The following is a 19,607-nucleotide window of genomic DNA, read 5'->3' as shown; positions in this document are numbered from 1 at the left end:
AAGCCCGACTAAGAAAAATTCTAAATCTACAAAGAAGATGGTGCTGAGGCTTGAGCTGAGCCTCACTGCAGATGGAAGAGAACCCTGGCTATTTTAAGAGATGCAAGCGTTTCCAACTGGGAGGAGATAGAAGAGAAAGGGCCAAGTGATCCTGTTCTAAGCTTCATTGTTTTGTTACGAAGATAATAAAATGTTGAGGTTATCTTAAAAAAAAAAAAGAAAAAAGATCTTTAACTCGTAAGTTTGTCCTCAAAGTTAAAAAAGAAAAGTGCATCCTTACGTTCCAGCTCTATCCTGAGTGACACAAGAGAATCCTGGCTCCCAGACCTTTAGTTACCAGTCTGGGGCAGGAGATCAGGATGGATGACAAGAGGCAGGGGCTTCTCAATGTCCAAGGCAGCCAGGCCAGCTGGGGAGGTGGCCACACCGCAAGGGGCATTGTGTCCTGGAGAAGAACCACCCCGCAGGGCCCAGAAGAGAAACTGGTCCTGCCAGGATGCTGCAGAGGGCCACCAGAGGTGCCTCCAGCTGCAGCTCCACCCGCAGGGCCTGGGACCCTGGAGCCGCTATGCCTGCTTCCCGGTGCCCGGTGTCGGGGAACCCCAGTGAGGTTCAGGTGAGTGCATCAAGAAAGGGAGCTTCTCAGGCTGATTTTATGGCTCACCATTCTCAGCTGACCAATGTTTATCTTCCTTGGCCTCTGGCCAAACTCACCACCCCAGCCACACCTGGAGGCTGAAAATCTCTGGAAGAGACTGTTCTGTTACCCCACAGTCTCTCCAGTGCCCTGCCCTCTGCCTCCTTGGAGGCCACCTCCTGGGGGCCTCAAGCCCAGATCTGAACCTTTGAACCGCCTACCTGGGCCGCCTCCAACTGGCTGCCAGCAGTTTGTAGGAGGAAAAAGTTCATTTGACCAAAAAGCTCTCTTTTCTCCTGGGCTGTTGGTGTTCAAGGCAACAGGATCAGGAGAGCTCTGAGGAGGGGTCAGGAAAGACCTTCAAACCAGGGAGAACAGAGCTCAGACACTGGAAAGGCAGGCCTGGAGCGTGACTTCCGGCCTGCCCCTGCCCCAGGTGACCACATGACCGTGAGTGGACTTTGCCCTGGAGCCTTGGGAAGGGAAGGGAAGGGAAGGGAAGGGAAGGGACCTGACTTCCAGCTACCCCTTGCCCAAGGCTGCCATTACAGCAGAGCCTCCTGTCCTGCCACAGCCACCGCCCAGCCCACCCGGAAAGGGAAGCAGAGCTCTCCCCAGGCCAGGAGGAAGAAGGAAGGGAGACAGGTGGGGCCCTCCGGACCTGCTGGGGACGACCTCGGGCTTTCGGGAGTGAACAACCGTGGGAAACAGGTGAGCCCGTGTGGGGCTGCTGCGTGCTTTGCAGAGTGTCTGTGTGTCTGTGTGTGCACGCGTCCTGGTGTGCATCACCAAAGGGACCAGCAGAGGCCTTGGTTCCTCGGGACCCGAGCTGTCCTTGTTTGGATGCTGGCTGGCTCTCTGGAATGGACGCCCTGAAGGTGTCCAGTGAAAGACCTTGAGTGTGAACTGCTGTAAGAGGCTGTCCCCTCCAAGGGATCCGTTTTGGTAACGTCAAGATGCTCAGCAATACAGACAGTCACGTCTCGTGAGCTCGCCAGATTTTCTCATTAGGACTCTCTTTTTAACGGTGTCTTGCTTTTACTTTTCTGTATTAAGTGGCCACATTGTTCTGATCATGAGGGAATCGAGGCGTAGACAGCTATGCAGGGTTCTTCTCCAGCCTGGGGAGGAGGATACAGGAGGAGCAGCCCCTGCAGCCTTAAACCAGACCTGCCCCCGGTGAAGACCAGTTTGGGGTTGGCCTCCTGCTTTCTCCTTTGGTGGAAGGCAGGTGTGCTCGTGAGAAGCAGCATCCGAGTCAGGACTAGAAGAGGAACCCCGACTCCTGGCCTCAGAGAGACTTTGGACAGCCTCCGGTAAATTCCAGAGCCAGGTCAGAGGTCAGACTCCCAGTTTACTCTTTGAATTGAGAGCTCCAACCTCCCATTGTTGAAAGCTTACCACACACCATCAACTTGAAAACACTTACTGCAGTCTTACTTATTACAGAGAAAAGAGATTAAGTCAAGTGAAAATCCAGTAAGAGGCTGTAGGGAGCTGTGTAGACATCACACATACGGCCTTGAAGCACAGGTAGCTCGTGGACCACTGCCTTTGATGTTATGTTAAGGTTCTGGGTTTTTTTTTTTTTTTTTTTTTTAAGGCAAGATGTATGCTTTATGTTAAAACTGTGAGATTCAGTTTGCTTTGAAGGTGCATGGGAAATCGAATGGGCAAAATTTCCTTGGTGGTTGTACTGAGGGTGTGGGACTATAGGTAGTTTCCTTTTTTACATATTGACAATATGTTTATATTTAAACACACACATACACCCACACTGGGTTCAATCCCCAGCACCAAATATATATAGAGAGAAGGGGGTGCTCTACCACTGAGCCATAATACCAACTGTTTTATTTTATTTCTTATTTTGTTTTTGAGAGAGGGTCTTGTTAATTTTCCCAGGATGGGCTTGAACTTGTGATCCTCCTGCCTCAGCCTCCTGAGTCACTGGGATTATAGGTGTGTGCCACTGTGCCTGGTGAAGAGTATTTTTTTTAAGCACAGAGATGTATTTTATCCAAGAAATACAAACCTGGTGTCCCAGTAGTGGGGCATTCATTCATATTCCACCTATCCAGGATAATCCACACATGTTTGGGCCAAAGATTTTCTTGAATTTTAAGATGAATTTTATTACTCTGTGGGAATAATAGCAAAGAAACCTGGAGGAGCACCTTTGGGTACTTGGGAATGTGCTTCCGTGGATGTTAGGACTCCCGATATAGATCCCAGTGCAGATCAATGAGGTGTTTTTCTCCTCAGAGAGTGGCCTATGTACTTCTGTCAAGAAACAAGTATTAAATCAGGTGCAGTGGTACACACCTGTAATCTCGGTGGCTCAAGATGCTGAGGCAGGAGGATCACAAGTTCAAAGTCAGCCTCAGCAACTTAAAGAGACCGTGTCTCACAATAAAAAATAAAAAGATTGGGGATGTGGCTCAGTGGTTAAGTGCCTCTGGGTTCAATCCCTGGTATAAAAAAAAAAACAAAAGAAATAAGTATTGGTGGGGTGAGGGTGCTCCCATGATCCCAGTTATCTAGGAGACTGAGGCAGGAGCTCAAGTTCAAGGCCAGCCTGGGCAACTTAGTGAGACCTTGCCTCAAAATTAAAAAAAAAAAAAAATGAGGATGTAGCTCAGTGGTAGAGAGCCCCTGAGTTCATCCCAGTTAATACACACAGAAGAAAAAACAAACAAACAAACAAACAAGGGTGAGCTGGAAAGTTAAAAGATTTCATTCTTAAAAGTGGTATCTCGCTCAATCCCCAGTACAGGAAGAAAGAAGAAGCAGTTTCTCAGTAGGACTGGCTGCTGAACCTCTCTTGGCCGGGAGTCTGGCGGTCCCCCTGGGAGGCTGACCACTACTGCACTTACTGCTGCTCTCTGCCAGTGGCTGGAGGACGCTGGTGCCCAGCGAGGGGGCAGAGCTGGAACAGTGTGCCGGGCTTTGCTGTCTGCGTCCTTGTCCTGGGAGAGCTGCTGGGCTCTAGGATGGGGTCACGTGGGTCCCACAGGTTTCTTGCTCAGCCTCGTGGGCTCTGTGCAGATGGCCAGGTGGGGCTAGAGGGCATGGCTGCCCTGCTCCTCTTGGTGGAGGTTCTGTCGGCTGCACCCTGCAGCCCTATCTGAGCTCTGTGGGCAGGGTGGCCTGCGTGTGGCCCCTGGGACGCTCCTGCAGTGCCTGCTGGTGGCCTTTGGTGTCCCTCTGCAGTTGCCCCAGCCACTCCTTGACAAGTGCCAGGTGTGACTGTCATAAAAGCCACAGGGCAGAAACAGCTCCTCTGTCCAGTTACGGCTCCTTGCCAGTCCCTCATTTATGAGCTACATGCTGAACACCTGCTGTATGTTCAATGGGCACAGTCCTTGCCCTTATTAGCAGTTATAGCCAGTGAGAGAGGAGTCACGTATAATTACACAAATCAACGCAGATCAAACCAGGTCTTTTCAACCAAGAACAGAACGGGGAAGTGCAGGCTCCACCTGGCAGGCACTTTTGTCTGTTCCGGTGACCAGTATGTGTGGGGGCTGGACACAGTGGATAGCAGCTGTGAGACCAGAGGAGACTGTTGCAGAGAGAGGTTTGCACCTGCTTGAGGGAAGGCAAGGAGACCCAGAGCAAACTCCCAGGTTTGTTTGACAGTGGACTTGATGAGCTTTGAGGCCTTCTTATCTTTCCTGGGGCTTGCTCAGGACCCTGGACTCTGGTCTGCACTTTGGCTGGCCGGGTTGACTTGTATTCCTGGGGCCAGCTGATTTCTGAGAGGCTTTCCACTTGCTCATAGTGTGTGTTTGACTTTGACCTTGGAGTTGAATCTAGAGTGGGTCAGACATATGCAGAAGGAGCTGCTTAGAGCCTCATTGGTGGGCGCTGGTGAGCAGAGTGGGCCTTTCCAAGACCCTCACTGGGCTGTTGTGGGTCTGAAAAATGAGGAAATTCCAGGTGGCCAGGCAGGTCTGGGCCGCTGTCTCAATCAGGTGGCTCCCACAGCTGTCTTCCTCAGGCAGAGCTGGTCCTGCCTGCCCTCCCTCAGCCACTCTGACCTCCTGTAGGCCCTGAGCAATGGCCTCAGTTCAGGCAAACATTTCAAAACACAGGTGCTGGGTAACACATTCTTCCTCTGCGCTCCACCTTGTCTCTCCCTCCACCCAGCCCTTAGGTATTTATTGAGTACCTATTATGCTATTACCAGACCTGAAGAAAACAAAGTTCTGTGTTTCTCAGCCATGGCTGCATGCTGGATATCTACGTAGCTTTTTTTTTTTTTTTTTAAAGAATGAATGAAAAATCTAAACAATTAGTTTATATTTCTGATTTTTCTCTGAAACTTTGAAACATCGCAGTGCATGGTGAATCCCACAAGGATCCCCCTGAGATGGGCCTCGGGACTTCTCCCCGGGCCCTTTCCCTGTCCAGGCATTTTCTGCCTGGGACAGGCCTGTGATGGGGATTCGGGCCTGTCTGGGTTGAGCCTTTGCTCCCCAGCCTGTCACACCCGGCCCTTCCCGGTCATGGAGGGAGAGGAGGTCACAGACTGGCCCAGCTGCCCCATGATGGTGTGGACATTAATTAGGGGGTGTCTCTCTTTCTAGAAGTGGCCCAGATCAGAAACAGACATTAGAATGTCACCATGTAGCCACCCCCTGGAGACACCGCAGTGGTCTTCAGTGACTGAACAGTGCAGAAATGAACAGACACAGTGCGTCTTTCAGGGGTGTGCTGGCCACACTCACCAGGCATTTTTACTAATGGACAGTGTGTGCCTGACCCTGTGTCACTGTGCAGGGTCCAGGGAAGGTGTTCAGTGGCCACACGGTGCGTCAGGAAACCTGGGGGGAAGGCTGCCAGACACCTGGTTCCCCTTGCAAGGAAGGCAAAGGGCAAGAGAACTCCCATCCTACGGAGACTGCTTCAGCCTGACGGGGAGGGTGGCGGTGTGGGTGGCCCACCATGGGCCAGACCTGGTCACTGCAGGAGTGGGTGTGGGTACACACTGGGACCCTTCTCTGCTGGGGTGTGTGGGCAGAAGTTTCTACAGATGACAAATGTGCAGGTTCACATGCATCTATTTGGACTGTAGAGCTGGCTTTCTGCAGGGCCTGGCGCTGGGTTCCGAGGTCCTAGAGAACCAGAAAGACTGAAATGTGCGAGGCCCGGGGACAGCACTTTTTAGGGAGAGGTTTTGGTAACTAGGAAGTGCGCCAGCAAATAGCTGCGCAGGGTCCTTGCTGGTCAGGTCAGGTCTGTGCCCTTCGTCTGCAGGGGCACTCTCCCGGCACGGCTCCTTTTGCTCCTCACCATGGATACAAAGTAGATCCTGCTGGCCCAGCTTACGTGGGGGAGGTGGGTCTGGGTGCAGAGTGGGCAGGTGCCCGCCCAGGGCGCTGCTGACCGGCTCTGTTCAAGGCGTCTGTGCTCCCCAGGAGCAGCCGGGCGAGCCTGCTGATAGGATCTGGCCTCAGACACCCAGCCTGCCTCAGTCTGTGGCTCTTTGCAGGGGATGGCGCAGGCAGATGGACTCACCCCGCCCAGGGATGCCCCTGGCCAGCCCCGAGTGTCCAAGCTGGTCCTCCTGGGAAGTGGCTCCGTGGGCAAGTCCAGCCTGGTGCTCCGGTACGTGAAGGACGACTTCAAGAGTGTCCTGCCGACTGTGGGATGTGAGTGCAGGGCAGAGCGGGAAGCCCACAGGGGCAGGCTGGGTGGGTACCCTGGAGCCCCCGCGGTTCTGGGTCCCAGCTGAGTGTGCTCAGCATGCGCACCAGGCGTGGGGTGGGGACAGCTGAGGTGCCATCAAGGTCAGGCATGCGGAACAGAATCCAGCAGGGCAGGTACACGCCCTGCCTCTGAGACAGGCGCCAGCCCAGCTGGGGTCAGCATGGGGTGGGGGTTCAGGGTCAGCTCTGGGGAAAGATGGTCTGGTGAAGGGCGACCCAGAGGAAGGACTTGCCTGGATCTGCCCACTGAGCCACCCGACTGGCCTGCAAACCCCACTCCCTAGTTAATTTATTCCCAAAGAGGCTCCCTTTCTGCCTGGATTTGGTTTCCTAGCCGGGCCTGGACTGGGGAGGGACTGTGGGCCACGAGGGTGGGGGCCTGGAGGGAAGACCTTCTCCTGGGCGTCTTAAGGAGGCTGGCACCTCACAGTCTCAGAGGTGAGTGTCTCGGGGCATCTGCAGGCTGCTGGCCCCTTTACCTCCTCTGGGTGCATCCTGTCTGGCTGCCATGCCCAGTTCCCAACTGAAATAGGGAATCCAGTGTGCTCTTTATGCCTGTCCTCTCCAAAGGCGGCTTAGGGGGGGACAGTGTGTTCAGCAGCAGGGCTTCGGTTCAGATGGGCACTCGGCCACAGGGAAGCACCGGCTTCTCTCACTCGTGTGTTCAGTCACTTGATGAGAGTCTGAGCGTGGACGCCATCCCTGGCCTGCATTAGGCACGGAGAGTTCCACAGCAGGATGAAGACGTAGCAAACACGAATGGCTACGAAACGCAGCACAGGGCACTGGCAGAGTGGGCGCCCTTCCCTGTCCCTAGGGCATGGCTCCTGAAGGCCGCAGGGCCATGAGTGGGGTGAAGGGTGGGAAGTTACCAGCAAGGGACTGCTCCAGAGGGAGCTGAGGAGAGCCTCAGGGGTCCACTCAGGCCAGCTGTGCAGGCTGCACCCCTCTCTGTTAGCAAGAACATCCACGCCCCCACGCATTCGCCCAAGATATTGGACTCGGGCTTCCTTTCAGAATACAGCAGCGTGGCCTGAGTTGAGAAGGGAGACCACAGGACTAAACCCAGACGGTGAGGGCCATGTCCCTGGGTGGTCAGGGACATGATGTGGGAGGGAGGAAGTAGGTGCTAGCCCCTGCCAGCTTGATTGGTTCTGGGGCTGGAGCTCGCTCTGATTTCGAGGTCTGCGGTGATGGCTCATGGCCAGACGGGCCAGCCTGCCCGTGGGAACTGTGCTCTGTGAACGACAGGCTTCCTTCTTTGTTCATCCTAATGTAGCAGCAGCACTAAGTAGTTGCAGCAGTGACCTTGTGGCCCACAAAGCCTGAAATACCTGCTTCAGCGCCGTTGACAGGCTTGTGACCTGGCCTAGCTGTCTGCAGGGCCAGCACCCTGGAGGCAGCAGGCCCCATGGAGGATGCACATCGACAGGGCAGCGACGTGCAGGGAGTGGAGGGTGGGGCTCCATGCACGGGGCCATCTCCATGCACTGAGCCTCAGGGTGACGGAGAGGGAGCAGAGCCTCCGACAGTGGGGTGAGGCCTTGCTGTCAGGGAAACAGACGGTTGAGAAGCAGCAAGCAGCACTCTGAGAGAACAACAAACTTTATTTTACCCCCTCGGGCCCGGAGAAACAAAACTCCAGGCTGAGCTCTGACCCACAGCTTCTCACAACATTATAGGTTATTTGGTGTCCTCTTGGGGACTTTTTCCTCTTTTAAGGAAAAACTCCTAATCTGAAGGCCTTGTGTGTGGGGGTCACACCCAGGCCTGGTTCAGCCATCACCTTACCGCCCTGCTCCGGGGCAGCCCGGGGCCAGGAGTCTGCCTCCGCTGGTCCTCCCTGTCCCTGGTTCACCTTCTCTTCAGGGGGACACCCAGTGTCAGCAGGGTGGACTCGGGCTGGGCCCTTTGAGAGGTCCTGGCTCACCGTCCAGGCCTGTGCTGCAGGGGCAGGCCTGGATGGCCCCTATTTCTAGTACCCTCCCCAGCCCTTGGGGCCATCCTCTAGTGGGCTGTCCCCTCCCCCAGGCCTGGGTTTGTCTCTGTGGAGGGAAGAACCTCTTATCTGGGCAGGACTGTGCCTGTGGTGCTGTGGCCTTTGTCACACTGTTGTCCCTGTGGGATATCGTCTAGAAGGGAGGCAGAGGACATCCAGATTAGGTCAACCTGCGACCACCCTGCTCGCTGGGCATGGCAGTTCCCTGTTCACCTTTATACACCAGGTGGAGCCCTGTCTCTAGGACGCAAGAACAGTGTTCCTGTGGGGACAGTGGCCTGGATTCTGTCCTAGTGTCTGAGTCATGCAAGTCTCCACAGGCTTCAGACTCGGGATAGATACGGCACATGCCCCGGCTGTCCTTGGAAATTGCTACATTATTATAATTGTCACATTATAATGTAAACAAATATTGTATCCTTTGGATGTTATGTTTGTCTTATTCTGTGAGGTTTGATATTGTTCCTGTTGTTTTATTATTGCTAAGAGTGTTTTCCCGCTTCTCAGGTGAGGAGATGGAGGGACGTGACCCCCTGTAGCCTCTGGTTTGGGGAGGGGTCCTGTGCTGGGCAGAGCCTTCTGCACTGATCCGTTCTTTGTTCACGTGTGGCTTTTATCAGTGAGGGTGAGGACTGCAGAGCCAGGCGGTGTGTCTCTATGGTGACCGTGGATGCTGTCCTCGTCCCCAGAGCAAGCATGGGGCCAGGGCCTATGGTGTCCCAGGTGGGGCCACTTCAGGGCAGGGCCAGCTCCAGGGTCCTTTGGGAGATTGACACGTCCCTGGGTCCCTCACTGAGTGGTTCTGCAGAGCTTCAGGACGGGGCTCCCTGGCCATCCCTGCGAAAGACGTGGCCCACCCCAAGGAAAAGGAGGAGAGGTGACAGACGAACTGAGTCCTCAAAGCTGAGAAGCCAAAGGGCTGTCCAGAGGAGCAGCGCCAGAGTGGGGTCTCCCAGGGGCCACCAGCCCATCTTCCCTTTATCTCCTGCTACCCCAGCCACAGAGGATTGATCCCGCCATAGGAGAGGGCGTGATGGAGGGGGAAGGCTGCCCTGGGCAGGAGTAGCCACTGGCCAGGATGGGCTGGGACCACCCAGCGCTCCCCGGCGATCACCCCATCCCGAGTTCCATTGGCCCAGATGGGGGGCATTCTGGCCTACTTCCCTGGGCTGCAGGGGCTGTCCTGGAGGTGCCTCAAGTTTCCCCCAGGCCCACTGGGCTTTATACACCAAGGGGACGGTGACAAATGGGTGCAGAACACATCTGATGTGACCAGCTCACTTCCCTGTGGAACTCAGCACTCTGCTGATGTGCTTGGACCCTGAAGAGATGTGCATTTCATGCTTCACCTTCTACGCAGGTTATAATTTTTACTAACTGGCGAGCACTACAGAGAGCATTCAAATGAGCAGATTCTGTAACAAAGCCAAAACACTTTAATGATATTAAAATTGAGTTCAGGCACAGTCTGGTTTGGGGCGATGGAACACAAGTTAGAGCGCATCCCCTCTCTGCACTCTGAATTCCTGTCCTGTTGTTCAGTGTCCACGGGGGCTTATAGAAGCAGGCAGAGGAGGAGAAAACTGGCTTGTGCCTCTATGGGCCATGGTGAGACATGGCCCCAGGTGGCCCCAGGTCACGTTACAGCTCATTAATACCATGCCACTGTGTTATTTGGACGAGCAGATTCTAGAGACTCTTAAAAAAAAAAAAAAAAGATTCCCGGGCTCTTGGCTCCTTCTGGCCCCACATGACCTGCCTTACACCTAATATCATTTCAGGTAAAACCTCCAAGTATATCTGGGTTTCCTAGAAATTTACTCATTTATTTTTGTGGTGCTGGGGATTGAACCCAGGGCCCCTCACAGGCTAGGCCAGTGTTCTGCCACTGAGCCACACCCACAGTCCTTTTTATTTTATTTTGAAACAGCATCTGGCTAAGTTGCCCAGGCTGGCCTTGAACTTGTGATCCTCCTGCCTCAGCCTCCCCAGTGGCTGGGATTACAGGTATGTGCCACCACACCTGTGCAGGAATGTATTTTTCAATCACGTTTGGCTTTAGCTGTGCAGATATAGAAAACGGAGTCAATGGTGATTTGAAAGCAGAAGGTGGTACCTCTGTGCTCTCTCCTGGGCTGCAGCAAGCCCCCAAGGCCCAGGTGGCCTCAGAAACCTGCACTGGGACCTGCCTGAAGGGAGGGAGAACCTAACTAAGCCCTATAGCTTCACCTGCTTTTGGTGGCTTCCCTTCTTCAGTTGACTTTAAAAATCACAGATTTTGGAGGCCACACAACATCTTGAGTCTCCCACTAGCTTTGCTGTGGAGCACCCTTAGGGCCTGGGGGTCGTGACAGTAATGGCTGCCGAGGTTACTTTTCAGGGAGTCCAAGGTGACTTTTGTCAAAAACACCAACTCTTCACTTGGGCCAGCACCGGTGTCTGACAGGGACTTCTTGATGTCAGGAGGCCCCAAGCTCTACCTTCAGGTCATGCGAACACTGCCATGTTTAGAAAACATGTTCTCTAAGAGCCATGGAGCTGGCTCACACACGGAAGAACACTGCTTCCCCCCACCGCCTTCCCCACACCTTCATCACCCCTCAATCCCAGGGACGTGCCCGAACACTAGGCTCAGGAGGCAGGTTTGAGATCGGGTGTCCCCTCCACGCTCAGCCAGCTTGCACGTGCCTTGGCTGGTGCCTGGCCTGGGGTGTGAGGGCAAAGCCGGGCTGGAGTGACAGCGCTTTCCTCCCATCTCCAGGGAAGACGTCATTCTGGGCTCAGTGAGCATCCAAACACTCACCTGGTGCCATCACTGCTTAGACTGCACTCCTTGGAAATTTGTCCGGGTTTTGCACCCATCTAAACACAACTCTTGGGCACCATTTTTAAAGTGGAAAAGAAGAAGCTGAGCAGCTAAGGCTGGTAAATGGAAGACGTGAACCTGAGCTTTATGTCCACCTGTGCCTGGCTGTGACAACTTCTAAATACAGCAAGTTCAAAATCAGATATGTGGTCTGAAAAGGTGGTGCACAGACAGACAGGGTGTGGGTGAAAGGTGAGGATGCTGGGTGATGACTCCAGGGAGAGCCAAGAAGACAGGAAGAGGAAGTAGAAATTGATGCACCAGAACCGGTGCCCCCTGTCTTCTCATGCAGTTCTATAGCCACCTGGGTAGCGGGTACCATTTGCTTGCCTTTGAGAAGAGCAAACTGAGACGTGGGGAGTTGGAGCAAGTTGCCTAGGTCCTCACAGCTGTGGACCACACCCAGGGCCCACGAATGGGAGCCTGCTGTGCTGGGGTTCATGTTCAGGCATGACAGTGGCCTGTGTGAGCTGCAGCTGTCCAGACGAGGGCCGCTGCTTGACTGAACTCGTTAGTCTAATCTCAAGTCCATGGCCCTGCAGGAAAATGTGGACAAGTGGGCGGAAGAGCTTAGAGCTGCTTCTCTGGAGGACCTACCCCAACTCCATTCTCCAGGAGAGAATCAGGATCTTCCTGCGCCACGCTGGAAGTCTGTTCAGCCCTGGGCTCTGTCTGTGGTGGAACTGCGTCCCCTAGAGATATCACCAAGTCCTAACCCCACAGCCTGGGAGTGTGACCTTACTGGAGTTAGGGTCTTGGAGACGTTATGAGTTGAGATGAGCTCTTCCTGGACTTAGGATGGTCCCTGAGTCCAGTGCCTGGTGTCCTTGTAGAAAGAGGAGAGAACCCAGGGACACGGAGGGAAGGCCATGTGTACTGGAGACAGGTTGGGGTGATGTGTCTAGAAGTCAGGGAACACCGAGGAAGGCTGGCCAGCCCCACAGCTGAAGTCAGGCAGGGAATGGCTTCAGCCTCAATTCCCCAGAAGAAGCAGACCCTGCCCCCCCAGAAGTGGAAGAATAAATCTGCTTTGTTTAAAGCCACGCAGTTTGTGGCCATTTGTTACTGCAGCCCCAGGACACTCACATGCTATCCTTGGAGTGGAAGTTTTAATTCTGAACATGTGGCTGCCAGAATCTCTCTAATGGGCTCCACTCCCACCCTGGATCTGGGTGGGTGGCCAGGGTGCTGGCAGGAGCCTGTTGGTCTCTGCTGACCCCCTTCATGCCCTGACATCTCCCCCTCCTCACTCTTCCCCTCTAGATCCCCCCACAAGCCACACACCATGGCACAAAACATTTTGCTGCTATTAAATGACTATTTTAAAATCACATCACCTTGGAAAGCTTGGGAAAAAAGTCTTCAACTGAAACACGGAGTGCCCAGTATGCGCGAGTAGATCTTCATGCCATGATTAAGTAGGTGCGGGAATAAGATAGTCCTGCCTCCACGGCCTCCCTGTTCCCTTGGGAGCAGAGAACACCAGGCTCCGTGGGCCTCTGGGTGTGTGCAGGGTTCCCAGAGGCTGCAGCAGGACATCCCTAGCTCCCCTGAGGACTGGCGACCTCTGCAGACTTGGAGAGTTTTCTAGGTGATGTGGAGGGACACCAAGTAGGGGCAGCAGAGGGGGCGGCTGGTACCCAGTGGTGATGGGAAGGCTGGTGAGGCCAGCTGATGGTGGGATCTGAGGGCCTCCCCGCAGGACAGGCAGGGGAGCAGGGTGGCCCTAGGTGCAGGGGCTCCAGGGTCCCCAGAGCTCCGCTGCAATGCTGGGAGCAGAGCTGTGTGGGGTTCTTGGTCATGGGACACCTCTTTCAAGTTGCGCCATTCAGAGCTTTGAGTTGGGTCCCTGAGTGGCACCCTCAACCCAGAGCTTCTGGGACTCTACCAAGCACTGGGTGCACTGACAGATGCCTCTGGGCTTGGTCAGGAGCTCCTGCACAGCACGTGGCCAGCCTTGCTGACTGGTCACTGACAGAGCTGTCTGGATCCCAGTGAGAGCCTCCTCCTCTCAGGGAACGCCCGCCTGCCCTGTTCCAGGTGCGTTCTTCACAAAGGTAGTGGATTTGGGAGCCTCCTCTCTGAAGCTTGAGATCTGGGACACGGCTGGCCAGGAGAAGTACCACAGCGTCTGCCACCTCTACTTCAGGGGCGCCAATGCCGCGCTGCTGGTGTACGACATTACCAGGAAGGTAGGGCTGCCCGAGGCATGCCCCGGGCTCTCCGGGTCCACCCTGGTCCGCCCTGGTCTCCCAGGCAGTGCAGCGTCTTCTGAAGGACTCGTGCTGGGCTGGCCCCACAGTCTATGGTACAATCATGACTACAGAGACCACGTCCACGCGCCCTCGCCACCTGACTCCCCTGACCCTGCACTTGCCTCTGCTCTTCCATGATTGGCCCAGCAGGCCCCGCGCAGGGCAGTGTCTTCCACACTCACTAGTGCACTGAGATGGGGGGGCTGTTACGGACACAGCCCCCCACAGAGACCGTGGAGATGGGAGGGAGGGGCTGGCTTCATGGGGGCTGCAGGCCCAGCCTGGGAGGTAGGAACTAGCCATACTGGGGGGGGGGGGGGCAGTGGGCCTGGGGGAAGGTGAGAGGGGCCTGGGTGAGAGAGCAGGGTGGGATCCAGAGAGGGTGGGCAATGCAGTGGCCGCACAGTGAGGAGAGCAGGGCCTCCTTCCTCCTTGCTGGGGGGCAGGAGGGGCTACAGGGGCCAGGTGGAGACTCCTTACCTGGTCTTTGGTCTAATGCAGTTAGGAGCAGGGTTTGGAGTGGTGGACGCCCCCTACTTTCCTGCACAAAATGTTCCAGGGGTGGAGGCCCCTGGCCCAAACACCCTGTGTTCCTGTCCCTGGGCCCCTGCAGCTGGCTGCCTGGCTGCAGACACCAGCCAGGGTGGGAGCAGGCCGGCCACCCACCTTGGAGGAACTGAGAAGCCCTGCAGGGCTGCGACTGCCCACGGCATCCTGGGACATCCGCAGCCTGTGCCAGGCCTGCTCTGCCGCCCTGGACCGGAGGCCACCACAGGCCCACCGACAGCCCTCTCTCCTCCAGGACTCTTTCCACAAGGCCCGGCAGTGGCTGGCAGACCTGGAGAAGGAGCTCCACCCAGGGGAGGGCGTGGTGATGCTGGTTGGCAACAAGACGGACCTCGGCGAGCAGCGGGAGGTGACTTTCCAGGTGCCACTCGGGCCAGCGGGAGGAAGCCCCCACCCCGCAGCCCTGGGTTGTCACATAGGCTCACACACACACACGCCCACACCACACCCTGAGGCACACTAATGCACACACCCACATGCCCGCACCTCGCACACATAGGTACACACACCTGCAGGGACATTGCCCACTCACACCCCCACACTCACACACACCCACACCTATGCATGCTTGTGCCCCCCCCACATACTTTCCACCTTAGTTTCCCTTTTGGCCAAAGAAGTCTGGAATCTCTGGAGGGTGCAGGGGACCCACCCATGCCCCTCTGGGGAGCTGGCTGCAGGGTCCCTGCCTGCTGGGAGTGGGGCCTCCCCGCCAGCCTCAAGGCCTGTCCTGGTCACCTGGCGCCCTTCCCACCCCTCCGCCCCTCCTTGAGACTTGTGGGTTCTCACATATTTTCTTTGTATTCAATATATTGTTGAAGAAGGGTCAAGAGAATAAATCCAAACTTCTTTGGTAGGAACTGCACAAGGGACAGAAAATTTAAAAAGCCGTAGTTTTTCTATGAAATGATTCACAGCAGCATAAATGCTGCAGAGACGTGTGTGAGGCACTGTGGGGCTAAGAGGAGGGCCAGGCTGCCCGTGGCCTCGCGCCCGCCTGCGGGGTGGACGGCCTGGGAGCATCTGTGTGCGTGTGTAGGACGTGTGCACCCCTGTGTGTGTGGGTGTGTGCATCTGGGTGGTCTGCGGTGTGCAGCTGTTGTGTGTATAGGTATGCGTGGGCACCCACATGTGTGTTGTGGGAGCTGTGTGTGTATACAGTTGGCCCTCTGCATCTCTGAGTTCTGCATCCACAGCATCAACCTACCATGGATTAAAAAAAATAATTGTGTGTGCATTAAATGTGTACAGACGGTTCTCTCCTCATTAGTCCCTAAATAACACAACATGATAACTATTTAGACAGCACGTGCGCTGTGTCAGGCGTCACTGTGATCTAGAGATGGACCACAGTGCGGAGCCGGCGTGCAGGGTTTATGCACTAATGCACCATTTTGCAGAAGGGCCTGGAGCACCAGGGCTTTTGTGTCTTCAGGGGTCCTGGAGCCCGTCTGCCTGGATACTGGGCACCATTGCGCAGGTGTGTGTGGGAGGACACGTGTGGATACGGGTGGTGCATGGGTTCTCCTGTGCATACAGAAGTGCGTGTGTGAAGGTGTGTGTGCAGCTGGGTTCCAGGACAGGCTTTCTGTGTGGCAGGCAGAGGAGGAGCAGATGTGTGAGAGGCAGGGGTGGGGGCACGGGCTGCAGGAGAGGGGCAGGGTCCTGCCGAGAAGGCCCTCTGGGCTCGGGAAGCAGAGCCCCTGGCATGGGAGCTTTGGTCTGGAGGCAGCAGTAGGTCCCTAGAGGGTGTGAGAAGGATCAGGACCTGGTGGTGACTGGGAGAGCAGTCAGGGAGGGAGACCGGAGGCTCTCAGCTCTGCCGGGCCCGGCTGGTGGCACCATTGACTCTGCTTTCCCAGCCTCTCTGCTGTGGGCAGTGCCAAACACCTGTGGCCCAGACATGCTGCGGCATGGAGCCCACAGGAGTGTCCACCAGGGATGGGCCATACACCATCTCTGGGGGTCCCCTGTGCCACAGGCCTAGAGACCCAGGCCACTGCTTGCCTCCTTCCCCTGCTCCGAGGGAGGAAGGGAGGTAGGACAGAGCTGAAGATGCTCTGGCAGCCATAGAGGGCCAGGCAGGACAGGCAGAGCCCAGGGAGGTGCACCCCAGGCCAGAGCTGCATTGTTAAAATGAGTTTTTTAAAATCTATCATTTTCTTTTTAAAATTTTTAATCACTGTTGTGATCAAACCCAAGACCTCCCACACTCTAGGCAAGCTCTCTACCACTGAACTGCACCCCAGCCCTGAACTGTCATTTCCAAATAACTCTCTCATTGCAAAGAGAGCACAGCAATCCCAGTGCTGTCCTCCAGCTTCTGCAGTGTCACCGTCTTACGTGACCTTGGAGGACCATCGCCTGGCTGACCTTGCACAGCTCTGGCTCATACCCCCCCCCCCGTTTTCCCGCTGATGTCCTTTTGTGGCAGGAACAGCGGCTCCCAGTTCTGGCCAATGGGGGTCCTTAGAGTTCCCCTTGTCCCTTCCACCTGCTCTGTCACTGTGAGCACTTCCGAATTTTTGGACTCATGGTGTTCTTTCCAGCCCTGGAATCGGCCGTTTGAAGAGAAGCCTGGTTCTTAGTTTGGGGGAATTCATTTAGAAACAACATCCAGGTGTGGGGTGTGCTCTTTGCCAGGGGTGGGGAGTGACGGGGAGAAGACTGCCGCAGTCTGGCTGGGCACACAATCACGAGCCACCACACAGCTTGTAGATTCAAACAGCAACTCTTTATTCCCGAACTCACACCAGCCGTCTACAATCACGTTCTGGGGAAATCCACGTTCTCTGCCCAAATCCACCTCCACTGGGCTTCTGTCTCCCAAAAAATACTGTCTGAATCCCGTGAGAACTCAAGGGGAACTCAGGCAGCAGGATACGCCCTATTCCCAGCAGGAATAACCTTAAACCTTAAACCTGGAACCTAAAGCGGGAACGCCCTAAACCCGGATTATAAACCGGGAACACCCTAAACCGGGAACACCCTAAACCGATCCGCCCTGGTCCTTGAGCAAGGTCACCTACATGCAATGTCACTGCAAAATGTCCTATTTCCACGAGTCCTTCCACTAAGCAACATGGGGTACGCTGGCAAGGAAATTGTCATACCTACTTGGCTAATGGCTCCCAGCAGAAGACCATGGGCTTCACCTGGAGACCTCAGGAGATGAACTGGCAGGGGTGGGCTGGCTCAGGGCACAGGTGGGGCATACCTCTCATGAGAGGGACCTGGCTCCTTGGAGGTGACAGGGGAAAGGGAAGCAGGTTGGAGATTTCAGGGAGTCCAGGAGAAGGCAGAGAGCAAGAGCAGGTGGCATCCGCTGGAGCCTTGGAGGGGCACCCAAGCTGCAGCGGCTGTGGAGGAGGTGGGCCTGGCAGGCAGCTGGCCTGCAGGGCTGCCCCTCTCGGAGTGGCTGCCAGGGGGGGCTGGAGAGCGCGGGCGGCCATGAGAACCGGGAGCAGAACGGGCAGTGAGAGGAGAGGGAAGTTTTGGAGACTCTGAGGACCTGGCTGAGAAGCCAAGGGGAGGGGAGAGGGCAGAGACCTGGCTGCCAGCTCCGTGTGAGGTGGCATGGGGAGGGGTCCCCAGGTGAGTGGTCTGGGACTGCCAGGAGCTCCTCCTTGTTGGGAGAGGCGGGAGGGGGGCTTGGGGAGAGTGGGCGTGGGAGAGCCCATCCTGGGCAACCCTGACTCCTAGGCCTGGCCCTGGCCTCTCCTTCCTGGTCACGGTTTTCCCGCTGTCTCTGCTCTGGTTTCCTACACTTAGCCTGACCCTGTGGGGAGCAGGGCCCCTGCCGTGCCTTCCCCGCTTCCTCTGTCCCCTCGGTTTGGGCATCTTGCCTCTGTCTGCTGGACAGTCACAGCAGGAGGGCCCTTCCCTGTCCAGCTCCAGGAGCCTCTTCCAGTGTGACCCGTCCCCTCCCTGCGTCCCTCCCTCTTGGTCCTGGGCCTGCTGCTCCAGGTGGCCAAGGGCTGGGGCTTGGGACTAGAAGAATGTGGGGTGGGGAAGGGCCTGCGGCTGCCCTTGGGCATGGGTTGGAGGTCGTTGGTGTCCTCGGGGAACTCATAAACCCATTGTTTTCCCTCAGGAAGGGAAGGAGTTTGCCGAGAGCAACAAGTTGCTGTTCATGGAAACCTCCGCCAAGCTGAACCTCCAGGTGTCCGAGGTCTTCAGCACCGTGGGTGAGTGAGGGCAGCCCACCCGCCGGACGAGGGCTGGGGCTCCCACGGGACCTGCTCCACTGGGTCTTCTTTTCTGGTGTCTTGGGACCAAGAGTCTGTCTGTTGGGGACAGGGGGTGAGCAGGAGGGACATGGAGTCCTCGGTTCCGGGCTCTGAGAGGCTGTCAGGAGGGCGGGTCTGGGCTGTTCTGGCCGCAGGCTGTGCGTCCCGGGGGACTCTCCCCAGTCAACTCTCTCTTCTGTCCTCCACAGCACAAGAGCTACTGCAGAGGGAGGCCAGGCAGAGCCACAGCGCACAGGGGGACGCAGCCGTGGTTCTGAATGCGGGTCCTGCCCCGCAGGCCAAATGCTGTGCCCGTTAGAAGTGCCACTCCAGGGGGCCATGGAAGGACGTCCAAGGCCAGGCCTGGGGGGTCTCCAGGGTGAGCCACTCTCGGCTTGGCTCTTCATCAGTTGTACTTCGTGGCTGGTGCTGGACTGTGCCTGAGGGCTGGCGGCTTCCAGAAGTTGGCGTCCTTTGTAATACCCAGTTCCCAAAGCTGGGGGTGATTGTCAGGGGAGGATATGGTGTCAGATAGCTCCCAGAAGACTGTTGCCCACCGTGGCAGATCCTGTCTGGTTCCTGGACACCCCAGTCTCCTAATTGATTGCTTTGTCACCAAACGTGGAGGGTTTGTATGAGGCAGAGAGGAAGCAGAGATCAGGACTCTGATGATAGCAATGTGGACAGACACCTCCATCTGGCTTGGTGGGAATGCTGGGCTAGGGCTGGGCCCACCTAGTTCTGGGAGGTGGGAGAGAAGGAAGAGGCCCCCCGGGAGGTGGAGTAATGGACCTGGGTGGCTAATCTCAGGCGGTGGCCCTGGGGAAGGTGCCAGTGGCAGGCTGCTGAGGTGGACGTAGGCAGCCACGGTCCTGCTGGGAGCACAGAGGCTCCGACTTGTACCCTGACGTGGAAGTTGTGCTGTCGAAGCATCTTTTTCTCTGAAGATTAAACTGCTTTGAACCATCTGGCTCTGGGCGAGTTTGGAAGGGTGAGCTGGCACAGCCTGGTGGACTGCAGTGTGGGGGGCATTCCAGGGGCTCCTGAGCCACGCGGGAGGAGGCTGGGATGTGCAGGTGTGACTGGGGCGGGCGCGGATCCTCATTCTGATGCCACGTGACACAGGGCCCCCACTGAGGCTGCCTGGCTGAATGGAGGAGCCTGGTCCCCGTTCGAGGAGGTTAGCTTGGTGACTTTTCTGTTGGGTCTCTCCTGACACCTGATGCAGCAAGGGGAAGGTATTCCAAAGGGGGACGCGTTGGGGAGATTTTGTCCTCATCTCTGGCTCCTTGGTAAGCAGATACGAAGTCTAAGTATCACCACGTTGCTGCCAACTGAGG

General features: G+C 56.1%; 1 protein-coding gene across 8 annotated transcripts; it reads left to right on the top strand.

Moving 5' to 3' along the window:
* Window positions 1–927: 927 nt before the first annotated feature.
* Rab17 (RAB17, member RAS oncogene family) lies at window positions 928–19,075 on the top strand. Of its 8 annotated transcripts, none has more exons than XM_048808810.1 (8): window positions 928–1,087; window positions 1,212–1,348; window positions 6,135–6,250; window positions 12,480–12,601; window positions 13,257–13,408; window positions 14,274–14,399; window positions 18,132–18,225; window positions 18,477–19,075. In XM_048808810.1, exons 3-8 carry the CDS (start codon window positions 6,138–6,140, stop codon window positions 18,584–18,586), a joined length of 717 nt encoding a protein of 238 aa, XP_048664767.1. In that variant the 5' UTR covers window positions 928–1,087; window positions 1,212–1,348; window positions 6,135–6,137; the 3' UTR covers window positions 18,587–19,075. The 8 variants fall into 8 exon arrangements, with proteins under 8 accessions (XP_048664767.1, XP_048664769.1, XP_048664770.1 ...); XM_048808812.1 differs by having other exon boundaries at window positions 929–1,087; window positions 1,176–1,348; XM_048808813.1 differs by lacking the exon at window positions 928–1,087 and having other exon boundaries at window positions 1,103–1,348; window positions 14,274–14,387.
* The last annotated feature ends 532 nt before the right edge of the window (window positions 19,076–19,607 follow it).

This window comes from Marmota marmota, unplaced genomic scaffold (assembly GCF_001458135.2).
Source record: "Marmota marmota marmota unplaced genomic scaffold, marMar, whole genome shotgun sequence".
Lineage (NCBI taxonomy): Eukaryota > Metazoa > Chordata > Mammalia > Rodentia > Sciuridae > Marmota > Marmota marmota.
This window is presented reverse-complemented; position numbering and strand designations above follow the sequence as displayed.